The following is a 14,554-nucleotide window of genomic DNA, read 5'->3' as shown; positions in this document are numbered from 1 at the left end:
TCATCCTTACATTGTGTGCAGCTGAGAGTCTTGAGCAGAGGCAGGCTTAGGGAAGTATTGAAAAACCCAAGAAATTGGTTTTTGGTTTCTGAATAAATGTCTGCTGAAACAAGCAGTAAACTGAAGAATGTTTTCTTTTCCAAGTCAGGTTTTGCATACAGAAAGATTTCTGGGTATTACCTATAGAGGCAATTCAACTGCTTTTAATTAAGATGTTGTTTAAGCACTCTTGCTGACTTCCACTGCTGATTTTAAATGCTGAAATAAAACAAGCACATGAATGCCAGTAAACTTTAATGAGGTCTGTTAGTATATAGGTAGTCACTCTACTGAGTTCCATGCTTGGAATTGTGAATTCTTCAATAAAATGTTGCTTTGATTGCCTGACAGCATTAAAGGGTAAGCTATTGCAGGTGCTACTGCAGTGCAGTGCAAAAGAATACCATTTTGAAAATATCAATCAATTTTTTCAGTCTCATAAATTGCTTTCAATAATTTTGTTAGCCTTATGTTAAAAGGGGGGGGGACATTGTTACCAAATGAGTGTTGCCACAGTTTTTTTCTGTAAATCCAAAGTACAGCCCTTTCAGACTTAATTACCAAGGTTAGTATTTTGTAACAGCTGTTGAGAACCTTGAATAATCTACTATACACACTATTTGGGTAGAAAGTGGAGTTAGCAAACATTAGGCCAACAGTGAAGATAGATATCAACTAGCCTACTTATCTATTTACTCTTTATATCTGAATTTGTTTTTTGATGTTTTTTTCTATAAATAGATCAAAATTTTTAAATTAAATATTCTAAAATCATGTGCCAAGGACTCAGAGTCTTTAATAAAAGCAGTAAGATGAGATTTGATTTTAAAGAATGGAAGATAAGCTCTCGTGTGTTCTAGATGAGTAAATGGCAGTTCTCTCATTACTCAGTTACAGAAGTGTGGAAAATCTGCTTCCATCCACATAAACTACTTTGCTTCATTTGGGCGAGTTACAGTTCTTTCTGAAATGATTGTAAAATATAACAGACCTACCCCTTGTATTGTTTACTGAAACAATGCAGTCTATTTTAGCTTGGAGGTCTTGAATATAGTTGATAGCATAAATATAATAGAAATAGAATTGGGCATTTTTAGAGAAGTGGGTGACACACTTCAGTCTTTAATTAGAACTGTGATACTTGTATATCAAAGTCTTGGGAAGTTGTCTTTTTTAAATTGTGGAATCCTTCTTGTTTTGTTTTCCTTTTCTCTCCATCTTTTTTTTGTGAGAACTGTTGTGCTACAAGTATTATTTAGTTGATGACACTTGGTCTGGTCATTTGCAAGGAGAGCTGCCTGTTTTTTTCTTGTCCCTTCTCTGAGAGAGCCTGTTCCCTCACTTCATCTTTTAGGATGGGTGTTTTAGCTGGTTTTGGGTACCATGTCTTCTGTCTGAGCACTCTGACATGCTGTCTTTTGTTAGACATTTTCTAGCATGTCAGAAAGGTATTTTACATAAATATCTTTCTGACATGCTAGATACAAATTTCTCTTTTTTCCTTACCACTGTGTTGGTGCAGCAAACATTCCCTGTGAGTAAATGCAAACTCCTGATGTTCACAAATGCCTCTAAGGCTAAAACCCATGTACTGGGTAAAGGAGAATTAGTTAGCTGGGAAGGCTTTAAACTTGGTAATAGAACTGAATTTAGTAAGTGTTTTAATAGCTGTCCTTCTGGCAATGTTAGATTACTTTGCTAACTTCGTGACAGACAGACAGCATGTGTTGTTCAGCCAAAGCCAGGAGTGTTACTATTTTTTGCTTGATATGTTTTAGGTGACAGTCTTAGTGGAGTCCCAAGTAGCTCCCATGGGAAAAGCATTTGTGAAGCGTGTATTTTCAAGTGTCAGAGGCTTTGAGGAGTAGATAGTGCTGTTTTTATTGGACATTGAAGGGTTGCTTAGGAGAGACGTTGAGTGGCTCCTTTGCTTTTCTGTTACAGTTCTGCAGTCCTAGTCCCCAGTGCTGGTTGTATGTCCTTTTCCTCCCCTCTGATCCTTCAGCAGAATGTCCTAGTGCTGGAAAAGTACATAGGTGGCTTTCTGCTATGTTTGTTTCTTGCCTGGTTCCTGCCCTCTGCTAAGTACCTCTTAGTTGTGGTGCAGCATCTAAACTGTTCTCTGTAGGAAAGTTTTGTATGCTTTTAAGCATTTAGGAGGTAGTGAATTCAATACCCTCTTAAAACTGAAATTTGTCATCTGAGTTTGAATTTCTTTACAAAAGTCCTTTATATACTGAACCTAATGGCACAGAAGCAGCTATCTGGTTGGAGAAGCTTTACTGACATGCTTTGAATCTTATTGCATGCATTAAAATAATAACATATATAAATACTGATTTGGATTTTCTAACTTCAGTAGTGTTGTAGGATTTACACATTTTTTATCAACTATCTGAATATTGTTCCTGTATTCTGATAATCAGTGAAAATTTTTATCAGGTAGATGAGGGAAACTTAGTAATCAAGTTCTGTGCAACTGAAACTTTTGTTTAGGAAGAGAAATGTTTAGTCAGAGCGTTTCCTGCTGCAGGAGGGCTGTTCTGTTACCGTGCAGGTGATCAGGACTTTGGATATAACCAAACAGCTGCTTGGGAAGGAAACACTTGGCCAAGCATGGGGAGCATCCACTGTTTGCAGCTGGGAAAGGGGCTCATGGTGCATAATTCCTGCTGGTGGCCACTGGGTATCCAAGGACAGAGTGCAAAATAAAGACCCTTCCCTGATTTTCCTGTGCTCTTAGGTCAGGTTTTATTGTTCACAGCCTGGGGTGAAGCAGTGCTGGAATGCCAGCCTTAACAGGCATCTACTGTTCCAAAGGATAAAGCCCTCTAAATAGCATCCCAGGCCATGGCTAACAGGCTGTGGTGGGAATCCCATGAGCCAGTCTGCAGGTGGGCAGCAAGAACTTTGTCACCTGTAGTTTTGCCTTTCTGCATCTTCCACATCTCGTCCACTTTCAGCTTCTGGTTGATATGTTTAATCTGCTGGCTAGTAGATTTTTCAGGTTTTTAATCCCTGCATTGGTGAGAACTGCAGTATGCTGGAAGGCTTCCCCATGTGAGCCTGCAGGGAATAATCTCTGTGTGTCTGGTGTTTCCCTAAGTCAGAGGTAACTCTGGCATTGTTTCCCTGCTTTTCACTAAACAAACCTCGAGATATTTCTCAGACTTTTTCAGTAACGGCATCCGTGCCTTGAAGTTTTTGTGGAGAATTATTCCCAAATCCTCTTTAGTTCTGTGATACTAGAGATAGGTGACTGTGCTCAGGCTAAAGATAGATCTCCTGGTTGCCGGCTGCCTGGCTGGAGTGGCTCAGCTTAGAGCAGATGGCCATAAATGGAAAGAGCAACTGAAGAGAGACAGCCACCTTGGCCAGAGGGTGGATAATGGGCAACAGGTGTTTCTGCACTCACCACTTTTCCAAACCTTTACAGGGGTGAGGAATATGGAGTTAGCTTTGCATAGAATTGTGGTTTTGCATGGTACATTGGGGTTTTTTGTGTTGGTGCTGTGATCTGCACTGTGTCAAACTTAACTGTGCTCTCTTTAAGTTACATTATTTTTAATTAGTTCTCCTAAATTTTCAGAACTTGGAAAAAGAACTTTTTTTTACCTTCTTCCCTTAGTTTTTGCATAAAGCACACTCTTTATACTGTTTGTTGTGCTTTGTGGTTTTATTAACAACCAACCTGCTAAAATGAACTCAAAATTATTTTCAGTGTCAGAAATCAAAACAGGATATATGTTTTGGAAACTAGTCTTGTATTTGCATATATGTATATACATAGACATGTATATGTATATATTTATCAAAAAGACTGAAAATTTGAAGAGGTGACCTTTAGATTTTAATGGGATAATAGTTGGAGATGGTACTGCTTCTCTGTTCTGCTGCATTAATTTGTAATCATCCTCATCTGTTTTTTTCTAGTTAATTTGAAGGCAGAAGACAAATCTCAGTCTCTTTCTGTAAGCTCTTGAACTCCTCATGGAAATGAGTAGCTTGCTTGTGAACTAGAAATCTAATCTAGGAAGTGACAGTGTCAGTTCTGCTTGTCTTATGTCTTCCCTAAATATTTCTGTTGACAGGAAGGTATAAAAGGTGTGAAGACATCTGATAATCCTGTGGTTTTTGTGTTAAAGATTGAGAATATAGTTGTACAGGGATACATGTGGACTTGTATAAGTAACCTGTTCTCATAATTTTTTGTATCCTTCTGCAGTAGAAGCATCAGTTCATGGCAGTAATGTGCACTGCACAGATAAGACAATTGAAGCTGCAGAGGCCTTGCTTCATATGGAGTCTCCTACCTGCCTGAGAGATGCCAGGAGTCCTGGTATGTCAGCCACAGTCTCTGCTCTGGGAGCCATTTCTCCTTCTACTAATCAGTAAGACAAGCAAAATGGGAAACCTGTTTCTGTGAAGAGCTGTATGCTGTTTAAACATTTGCCTGCGTATTTAAAAACTACTGATTTGTTTGAGTTTTACATGATTTCTCCACCCTGCAACATGTATACTGACAGATAAAATCATTTATCTGAGAGGGTTTGTTGGGAAGAGATAGCTGAGTAACAACATATTTAAAGTTAATTTTTTTCCCCCTAAAGATCATGGAATACTTTTTCACTGTGCAGGTGACAGAGTTCTGGTACAGATTGACCAGAGAAGCCATGGGGACTCCATCCTTGGAGATACTAAAAAGTACAGGATCCTGGGCAACCAGCTCTAGGTGGCACAGCTTGGGCATGGAGTTGGACCAGGTCCCCTTCTAACCCCAGCCCTTCTGGGTTCTGTGAATCTGACATTTTAAATTGCTGAAATAGAGTTATTTTAAGGGAAAAGTATTTCTATTCATCTTTCCATTTTATAAAGAATACCCAAAACCAATGTGTTGCACAGTGTTACCAGTCTGAAAAACCAAACCTTAATGTTGATGGTTACTTTAACTGATGTCCCTTCTGAAGTTATTTAATATATGTTGGATGAAATAATGATCAAACTGAAATGCAAAAGCTACAAAATAGGAAGTGGAGATCAGAGTAATGATCAAAGATGAAGCTCTAATTTGTTTAAAACAAAGTTGAGTTTGGTTCTGAAGAATATTGGTGTGGTACTTGTTTTTGCCTAAAACTACTGACAAGTGTGCATGTTTCGGAGAGTTGGATTGATTTTCAAGGTGACAGGATTTTGGAGCAGAAACTTTATACAGTGTTGCATATGCTTTGTTTAAAATAATTTTATGTAAGATACATTAAAATAAAATCAGGTAGAAACTTAATCAGATATTCTTTTTTTCTTCTCTTGTAGTGGAAGTTTTTGTCCCTCCTTGTGTGTCCACCCCAGAATTTATCCATGCAGCCATGAGACCTGATGTGATCACAGAAACCGTGGTGGAAGTATCAACAGAGGAATCTGAACAAATGGATGTGTCTCCTGTTCCAACTTCCCCTGATATCCATGAACCACTGAAAAAGAAAAAGGGTACATATGGCTTTTCGTAGGAGCAATCTCAAAATTTTTTTTCTGTTGTCCACTGCCATGGATGGTGCAGTTGATACAGGGGAGGATGGATTGGATGGTCTGATCTCTTTGCTCTTACAAACAGATTGATGGGAGTCTGAAATGCAAGTTCTTAGAAAAATGGGTCTGCATCAAGGAAAAAGAGGGAGCAAGAGAGTGGGCTTTGACAAGCCATGAAGGAAGATGGTTTCTGTGTTCTGTGTTTTAACACAAAGTGGAGGAAGAGTAGAGTATTCAAAGAGGACTTTTGTGGTGGGGAGCCACTTTGTGTGAAATGTGGGTATATTTGATGAGATGGTAGACTTGGGGTTCATGCAATGAAGCATCAGGGTAAATTCTAACTTAAAAAAAAACATAAATCAGTTTACAAAATCATGATAAGATCTTATTTGTGAAATTTTTCTCTTTCCTGTCTAATTGGCATGTCTTGGAGGAGAATCAATTCAGAACAGTGTTTGATTTCTAAGCATTTTGCTGTCACATGAGAGGTGGGCACTTGGTAAGGTTGCTCTCTCTGGAATAGCAGTTTTGTTAGAGGCATCAATACAGTTCACATAGCTTTAGGAACATTGATTTAATAGTTTCCAGACATGCTGAGATAGACCATTTACTTGTAATTTAGAGGGAAACAAATGCAATGTTCTGATACAATGATACAAATCCAAGATCCTTGAGTCTTAGAATTAATAAAAATGCACTTTAACTTGTCTGCAATTGAGTTAAATCTGCCCATGAAGTAAGCAACCGAATGGTAAATGCACTGGATGTGCAGTAGTAATCTAAGAATCAAAGTTTATCCATATCTGTGGCAAGGAAACAGTGGGGGGAAATACACAAACTGCTTTTTTCAGCAAAGGCAAACTATAAAATTTACTCTGCATATGATTAATACTTCTTTTCCCCCATGTGTTCTGTGCAGCTGGTCGTAAACCCAAGACCCAGCAATCAGCTTTATCTGATGGCTCTCCAGATCTAGGTATAAAGAAGAAACCTAGAGAAGGCAAAGGTATATTTTTCCATTCATTGAGTCTTTAAAAATAAGCAATGTATCTGCATGGTATTTATCACAGGAAATTTACATATCTTTAAAAATGTGATGGATGAGATTGTACTTATTTTACTAGAGTTTTATTCAATGTCTAAATTTGTTTGTACAAGATCTAGCTCAAGGATGTATCTAGGATATGCTCTAGGCATCTTCTCTAGTACCCTCCTCAGTTAATAGGTTTTCTCATTTTTTATTTGCTTTACTTTGTGGTTATTGACTCATGATGTCTTTTGTGTTATGTTTCAACTTAGTGCTACAAACATAATTTATTAAGCTATTGCTGTAAGACTTGCTTTCAAGTAGAGACAGCAGCACATGAGCATTTAGTAAGGTGATGGTTGGAAGTAAAGGTAATAAGGCTGGGAATACGATTTCTTATTTAATTGACAAACTTCAGTGGGAATATAGGTTCACTTTAGTTTAAGGAGAAAAACAAATGATGATGTGTTTCTATATTGGTTGAGCGGAGCATTATGTGCAGAAGAGTTCTGATGTTTCTCCTGATAAATAGAGGTTCCTTTCTTGGGCTCCAAGCCCCTGCCACTCATTCAGCAAGAAGACAGACTGGGACATGAGCTCACAGGTTACCTTTGGGGTGGTGTGCCATGTATCAGCTCTTCCCTGGCTGCAGGTGACACATCTGGATCTTGCCTCCACTTGGTGCACTGGTGGTTGTTCTGAGATGCTGCTGTGGCTGGGAGTAACAGCGTAGTGACTTGGAGTAGCAGCATGCCAGCTGAAAGAGTGTGCGGTGGTCAGCTCCACTGCTGTTTTGACATTTGGTTAAAAGCAAGGTCTCTGCTGTTTACATAATTCCTTATCTGGCTACAGCTCCTGAGTCATCAGCTTTGTCAATAGGGCAAGGAAGAATGGGACTGACTTCATGGAGATGTTTGCTCATGGAAACCAGTGCAAACACTGATTAAACTTCCCTACAGTGCCCAGAGTTGCTTTAGATTTGGTGTAGCAGTGGACTTCAGTGGAGATGACAGATTTTGTATCTGCTATATTTAAAAATACCTCTTGCTTAATTATTTCCTTTTTCTGTAGTCTTCTTGAATCCTTGTCTTTCTTTCTATTTCAGATTTTAGTATTACAGCTTCTTTTACCTGAACAGTACTTTCCAGTTGTCCTAGGTCCTAGTTTCCTGGACAAATGATTTGAAAAAGGAGGCCTGTATTTCTCTCTGTTCTCCTTTTTGTGCTGGTGAATTCAGCTCTATAGCTTCTTGTTTTATAAAGTGGGATATGGTACTGCTCTGTGGTTTTCAGGAGATTTTTTAGCTTTCTTTTAAATTTACTTCATTTCTCTGGCACTTCCTAATGAACTACATATATCTCTTGTTCTCATGAAGTGTCTCATTCCGTATTTTATACTACAAGTGGAATAAATTAATTTTTTTTCTTGATGTCCTACAAAATATTTTTTAACTGGATTTAATTTTTGTTACTTATTTTAAAAAGCACTTGCAAAGGTAGGCTATTTCATATGCAGCATGGGTTTGGAAAATCAGGAATTATTCTACAGTTTAGTACTATCAGAGTTAAGTCATGGAGAATGAGAGATGATTGTGCACATTTGGAAAGGGGATCCCTTGTTGGCATTCCTTCCTTTGTGCATTTTGGATACTTTCTGGTGCAAAGTTAGGCAGCTGTAAATGTGATTTAATTGTGCCCTACAGCTTATTTATTCTCTTGAAGTTCCTGTTTGCTTTCTAATCCTGAAGCTCACTTACATTTTTGCAACAGCTCTTGGGAAGGGTTAGAACATGGGGTGCCACCAGTTAGTTTGAGAGTCCCAGATCCCTGACAAACTTAACCACAGTTGAGATGGTTTGTTGCTGCAGGTTGTATGCCTTTTAAAAATTAGATATTTATATCCTCCTGGTTTGCAGTGTCATAAAATGTACTGGCATTTCATGCCCTGTTTAATCAAATATGAGAAGAAAATTCTAGCGCTCGTCCTGCTGCATAGATAGGTACTGACTTGGAACACCCTCCCATACTTCTTTTCAAGAAAATGGGTATTGGATTGAACAGGCAGGCTCCTGTGTTGTATAGTTAATCACTTGGATTAGCTCTTTCAGAATGTAAATATTTATGGAAACTTCATTAAATTTAAGAGAGTGAATGACTATGTGCAGGTCACATCCTCTGTGTAACATGGCTTGTAATGCAGGTCATATGGAGAACTTTCTGTTATCTTTAAAAGTGGTTTTCTAACACAAAAATGCTTTCTGATTGTAGGAAATACAACGTACTTATGGGAGTTCCTGTTGGACCTTCTTCAGGACAAAAATACATGTCCTCGATATATTAAATGGACTCAGAGAGAGAAAGGAATATTTAAACTTGTGGATTCAAAAGCTGTCTCCAAACTCTGGGGAAAACACAAAAACAAGCCTGACATGAACTATGAGACTATGGGAAGAGCTCTCAGGTAAAAACTCTTAGATCCTTAGGTTATCTATTACAGTTTAAAATCTTATTTTTGCCCAGAGAAATATAAAGGTTCTGAAATTTTAAAAACTGCCCTTTTGCAGATCTAGCCTTCATCTTGCAGTCCCTGTAACTTTTTATATTACCAGTAAATTCGCAATTTTAATTCCTGAAGTATGTATTTGAAAGGCAAGATTTTTTTCAGGTACATCCTTCAGATCATTTGCCAGTGTGTTCTAAGAACTTCTTTCCATACCTCCTTACACTGTAGATTTTACTGTGATTACTTAGGTTTTCTTGTTAGCTCAGAATGACATTTTCTTTAAAATGTTGCTTAATACTTAATCGTACTTTACTTGCAGATACTACTATCAAAGAGGAATCCTGGCAAAGGTTGAGGGACAGAGGCTTGTGTATCAGTTTAAGGAGATGCCAAAAAATATAGTTGTCATAGATGATGACAAAAGTGAGTCCTGCAATGAAGATTTATCAATGCCTACAGATGAAAAGTCCCTGGAAAGAGTGTCTTTATCTGCAGAAAACCTTTTAAAAGCAGCAACCTCTGCACGTGGAGGAAAAAATTCCTCTCAGTTAAGCTGTACCAGAACAGAAAAAGCAGTCACCAGAGTTGTGAATATTGCCTCACCAGCTCATGACACATCCTCATCTCATCCTTCTACTACCACTGCTACTGTCCCAGCAACATCAGCTCCCAGGTTTGTGTTAAGGGACCTGTTAAATTTACAAAGTCCTATTGCTAGATGTGCAAAAGGTTTGGAGTTGGGCTCTTTGTTTGCTGGTTTGGCTTTTTCATTTTTTTGTTACGGTTAGGTTTGGTTTTTTTTAAGAACCAGTTAAAAACCTGTCTCTCTTGGAACTGCCTGTCCTTGTTGTCATCTGTGATGGTGCCCTGTGTTTTGGCCTAAACACACACGTTTATCTTGTAGGACTGTTCGAGTGGCAATGCAAGTGCCCGTTGTCATGACCTCTCTGGGACAGAAAATCTCCACTGTGGCGGTGCAGTCAGTAAATGCAGGGTCACCGTTAATAACCAACACGAGTCCAACCACAGCAACAACCCCAAAGGTAGTAATCCAGACAATCCCTACTGTGATGCCAACCTCTGCTGAAAATGGAGACAAGATCACAATGCAGCCCACCAAAATCATCACGATCCCTGCCACGCAACTCACGCAGTGTCAGCTGCAAACAAAAACGAGCCTGTCGGGGTCAGGGAGTATCAACATCGTGGGAGCCCCGCTGGCTGTTAGAGCACTGACCCCCGTGTCCATAGCTCACGGGACACCCGTAATGAGACTGTCGGTTCCTGCTCAGCAGGCCTCGGGCCAGACTCCGCCCAGGGTGATCAGTGCCCTTCTCAAAGGCCCAGAAGTTAAATCAGACACGGCCGCCTTGAAACAGGAATGTGAAGTGAAAACACTGCAGCTGGTAAAGGAGGAGAAGCCAGTGGATGGAAGCAAGACTGTAACCCACGTAGTAGTAGTTAGTACACCCTCAGCCATTGCCCTTCCTGTAACAATGAAAACAGAAGGAATCATCACGTGTGAAAAATGAAGAATAGGTTTCTTCCAGCACGGACTTCTGACTGTTACGGTTTTGAATATACTGACGTGACTGGGGGAGGGATGTGGATGCCCCACCAAGTCATAAAGGAGAGTTGTGGAATGTTAATAAACATGCATATGTTGAAGACTTACTGGAAAAAAAATTATTTTCCCGTGTTTCAGTGGGACTTAAAGCACGCTGATACACTGATTACAAACTGCCTCTTCCAGTTGGGAAACAGCTGAACCTATGGAGAATGAAAGAGAGAGGGACTGAAAAGGGACCAAACAATTTCACTACGCTACCGGTTACCAAGCTACACTAAAACCTGAAACACTAAGAGAGAGCTGTGTGAGAGGTTTGCCTTGGTTTTTAGTTTTCAGGGGGAGAGGAAAGTCTCATTGTTACACAAATGGCAAATTTGATGCATTTTATGTGCATACCAGCGATTACTACTGTGTGCCCACAGTACTCAACTGGTGCTATGTGAAAAACTATGCTACTAGGTGTTGTAGGAAGTGAAATAAAGGAGATTAAAGAGCTTCTAAAAGAAGACAGAGGCCTGGAGGGATTTTTGTATCATACAGCTTAAGCAGATTCAAATTGAAAGCCTTAGACTGATTTTCAGTTATCTTTCTTGAAATAAGCTAATGGCTTGTTTGTGTAAAGCTTTTTTATTAAAACAAATTTTTTAAAAACCTTGTACCTAGCACAGTATTGTTATAGAATAACATGTAACATATTTTGTATGGTAGTTAAAAGTCTGTCTAAATTTCTTAATCGTGGACAAAGTAGCAGCAGGTTTTCTGCCTTCTGCTGTACCATGCCTGTTTCTCTCACGTAGCCTTGACATCTGTGCATACATTTCAGTTTCAGCTCTACTCTCACTTCAAAGGTCACGCCCAGCATGAGCTTTTGTCAGGTAGTTCTAAACCTGTAAATTTTTTTTAGTTGAAGTTAAGAGGGAAGTACCAGTGTTCAGAACGGACTATAATAGTTTGTATATTCAACATTTGAAGTATATTCTATTTTGTTGTACTCTTGTTTCAAAGTGTATTCAAGTAGGTTTTAATGAAATACAGACAGAAAATTTAATGGTGTTTGGTGTGCTGTTTGTTTTTTCCTTCTTCTTTTCTGCTAACCTGTTAACCTTTTTTCTTACTTGAAATCTTCCAGGCATTCATCCTAATATAGATGATACAGTGTGAAATTTTGGGACTCCTCCCTGCTTCAAAGGGCTGACCAGCTCTTTCACTCATTTGTGTAAATACCTGTGGAGCTTGCAGTAGCTGGTGAGGTAACTTCTGGCAGGGGTCCAGTTCCTTGATGTTTTCAGTATGGTGGTCATACACATGGGCTCTGTGAGCTACCCAACTGCTCCTCCAGCTACACCTGATGGTGGCTCTGTATTTCCAGTCCATCTGTACGGCTTGAAGTGTAGCTTACCCTGATTTCAGGGGCACCACACTGGCACATCAGGCTGTGGGTAGTCATGGTAGTCACAGCACATGAGTACCTGAGTAGTCAGGTAGCCAGTGGACCCCCAGTTCCTAGTGATATGCACTGAAAAGTTTTCAGGGCAGGAACTTGGGTAATCTTGAAATTTAATTGAAGTCTGAATCATCATTTAGGTACTTCATGCCTGGAGGAGCAATTTTAACAGCTGTCGGAGCAATTTTAACAGCTGTCTGGAGCTGAAGCCTTCTGTAATGCTGGGAGACACCGGAATTAAATACTTTACATGCTGAGAAGCAGGTTACTTGTTGAGTTCAAGCAGCAAGGCCCATTCTTCCCTTCAACTGGTAAGAAAAGTGGAAATATCTCCACACAGCCAGGCCAGCACTGGGGGGACTAAAGGCTTCTGGAAAAACAATTATTTTTCATTCTCTTCAGCAGGGAAGTGGAGTTGAGGAGCAAAATGAAGCTGAAGCCAATTAAAAAGTGAGTGTAACGCAGCAATCCAGAGAATCAAAAGTTCTTACACATGAACTGTGTTTCTGGCATGGGGTAGAGGACTAAGAGCCCTTCACACAAGGACATGGAGAGAGAAGATGACTTTTTTCTTAAGAAAGGTAGGAAAGGGAAGTAGGGGAAGCTGGGCAATCACTCGATTGATCTGACAGTCTGAGGCACTAATGTTTTGAGTAAAGGGAAATGGAGCAGTGTAAAGAGCGGCAGGTGGTGGTACAGATCTGAGCTAAAAGATGAGAGAAACCAGTGTTTTTAAAGCTTCTGTTGCAAGTCCAGTCTCTAAGAAACCCAATTCTAGATGGCTGTTACTTGATTGTATCTCAGAGCATGAAGTATCTATGTCGAGTATTTGTAATTAAGACCTTTCCAACACCTAATTTAGATACAGTGGAAGTCAAATGGGGACAAACTGTCTTCCTGGAATCAGATAAGGATCTCCAGCTGATGACCTCCTTGTAATGCCAAGACTTCATTATGTAATGGCAAAAACTGGAGGAATGAAGGTACCCAGCTCCCCTGCTGGTGGGGTAGGCAGCTCTGAGACACTGCCAGTGCTGCGTGTTGCCACGGAGCCAGTGATGGTCCTTTGGCTCTCTCCCCTGGCCACCAGCGAGTGGCACACTGGAGTTCATGCAGTGCTGTGAGAATCTCAGTCTCTGTGAGGATGTGCTGTAACTGAAATGGAGAGGGGGCTTACCCTGATGCTGTCAGTAGAGATGTTTTTGCTGGTTGGAGGACGTGACCTCAGGATGAGGGAGCCTTGGTTGGGTTTGTGACATTTGAAACAGATGAAAGGAACACTAGAATATTGAAGTGGTTAGTTTAGTATCTATGTGTACTCCCAGGCTTTTGAAATCCCATTGAAAAACCTGTTGTTTGGTACATGGGTGAAAGCAGGATTCCCTTTTACATCTGAATCTGGTGGTTCATGTAGGGGCCAGGCTTAACTCATCCTTGGCAAGCGGAAACTCGTAGATGTGTGGGTAGAATGAAACTTGTGTGAAGTGAGTATGCTTTATACAGAAGGCATTGAGACACACACAGACTTGGTACCACTGATTCTGCAGATAAGAACTATTTTTATTTTTCAAACCCACTGTTTTAAGTTATAGAATTAAAAGAGTGGTGTGTAATCCAGAGGGGAAAAATACCTCAGCTGTAATTTGTAACTCAGAATAAATGTCTGAGTATCAAATGAGAAAAGTTGAGAGGAGAATCCCATTCTAGAGACAGCTGGTTTTGTTAGCTCTCTCTTGCATATCTTTCCCAGCGAAGGGGCCTGGGCCTTGGCACAACTCTGGGTACAGTGTGCTGAAAGGAAGGCTGAACTTGGGATCCTCTGCTAACTGATTTCATCAACTTTAGGGCTTTGGGGAGTTCCATCTGAGGTGATCAGGGATGAATGAGCCAGAGGCAGTCAGAAGTTGAGGAGAAAATGGAGAGGCACTTGAAGCCTCAAGCTGGTACTCAGCACGACGTGTGCAGCAGGGATCTCAGCTACATGTGAAGATTGCTACTGCCAGAACAAGCCAAGTGCAATTCTGCCTTGTAGAGACAATTCAAATAGCAGGTGTTAAGCTTATTAGGAAGATCCAAATGACGCTATGTATTTGGGATCTAATTGTTCTCCAGGAGAGATAGTGTTTTAATAAGCTTGCAGCAGCTTCTTCCTCTCACAAATTAAACAAGTGGGTCATTTCTTCCTGCAGCTTGCTTGAGAGTGAGGGAAAAGTGTCACTGCTAAAGCTAAGGCAGCCTTTATTCAAGATGAAAGCAAGGGATCTGTGGAGCCTTTTTTTAGCCTTGGTGTGCTTATAAGGCATACGTTCACAAGGAGAGCTTGGAAGACATTTTTTATTGTTAAGAGTCATCCTGCTACACAGGAAAAAAACATCCTTTCTGCTTCTTCTGAAAAATATTTAGTGTACTGATATTTATAGCTGGCAAAAGTATTTCAGTGCTGCAGGCT

At 40.0% G+C, this 14,554-nt stretch overlaps 1 protein-coding gene across 6 annotated transcripts in view; it reads left to right on the top strand.

Moving 5' to 3' along the window:
* The window catches only part of ELF2 (E74 like ETS transcription factor 2), a 28,335-nt gene extending 16,626 nt beyond the window's left edge, over nucleotides 1-11,709 (top strand). For all 6 annotated transcript variants that reach the window (XM_063156951.1, XM_063156956.1, XM_063156953.1 and 3 more), the window contains 6 exons: nucleotides 4,265-4,378; nucleotides 5,350-5,523; nucleotides 6,482-6,568; nucleotides 8,857-9,049; nucleotides 9,411-9,764; nucleotides 9,996-11,709. In XM_063156951.1, coding sequence (XP_063013021.1) covers nucleotides 4,265-4,378; nucleotides 5,350-5,523; nucleotides 6,482-6,568; nucleotides 8,857-9,049; nucleotides 9,411-9,764; nucleotides 9,996-10,623 — 1,550 coding nt within the window. In that variant the 3' untranslated portion in view covers nucleotides 10,624-11,709. The remainder of the gene's footprint in view (nucleotides 1-4,264; nucleotides 4,379-5,349; nucleotides 5,524-6,481; nucleotides 6,569-8,856; nucleotides 9,050-9,410; nucleotides 9,765-9,995) is intronic.
* Nucleotides 11,710-14,554: the final 2,845 nt, after the last annotated feature.

This window comes from Melospiza melodia, chromosome 5, assembly GCF_035770615.1.
Source record: "Melospiza melodia melodia isolate bMelMel2 chromosome 5, bMelMel2.pri, whole genome shotgun sequence".
NCBI lineage: Eukaryota > Metazoa > Chordata > Aves > Passeriformes > Passerellidae > Melospiza > Melospiza melodia.
This window is presented reverse-complemented; position numbering and strand designations above follow the sequence as displayed.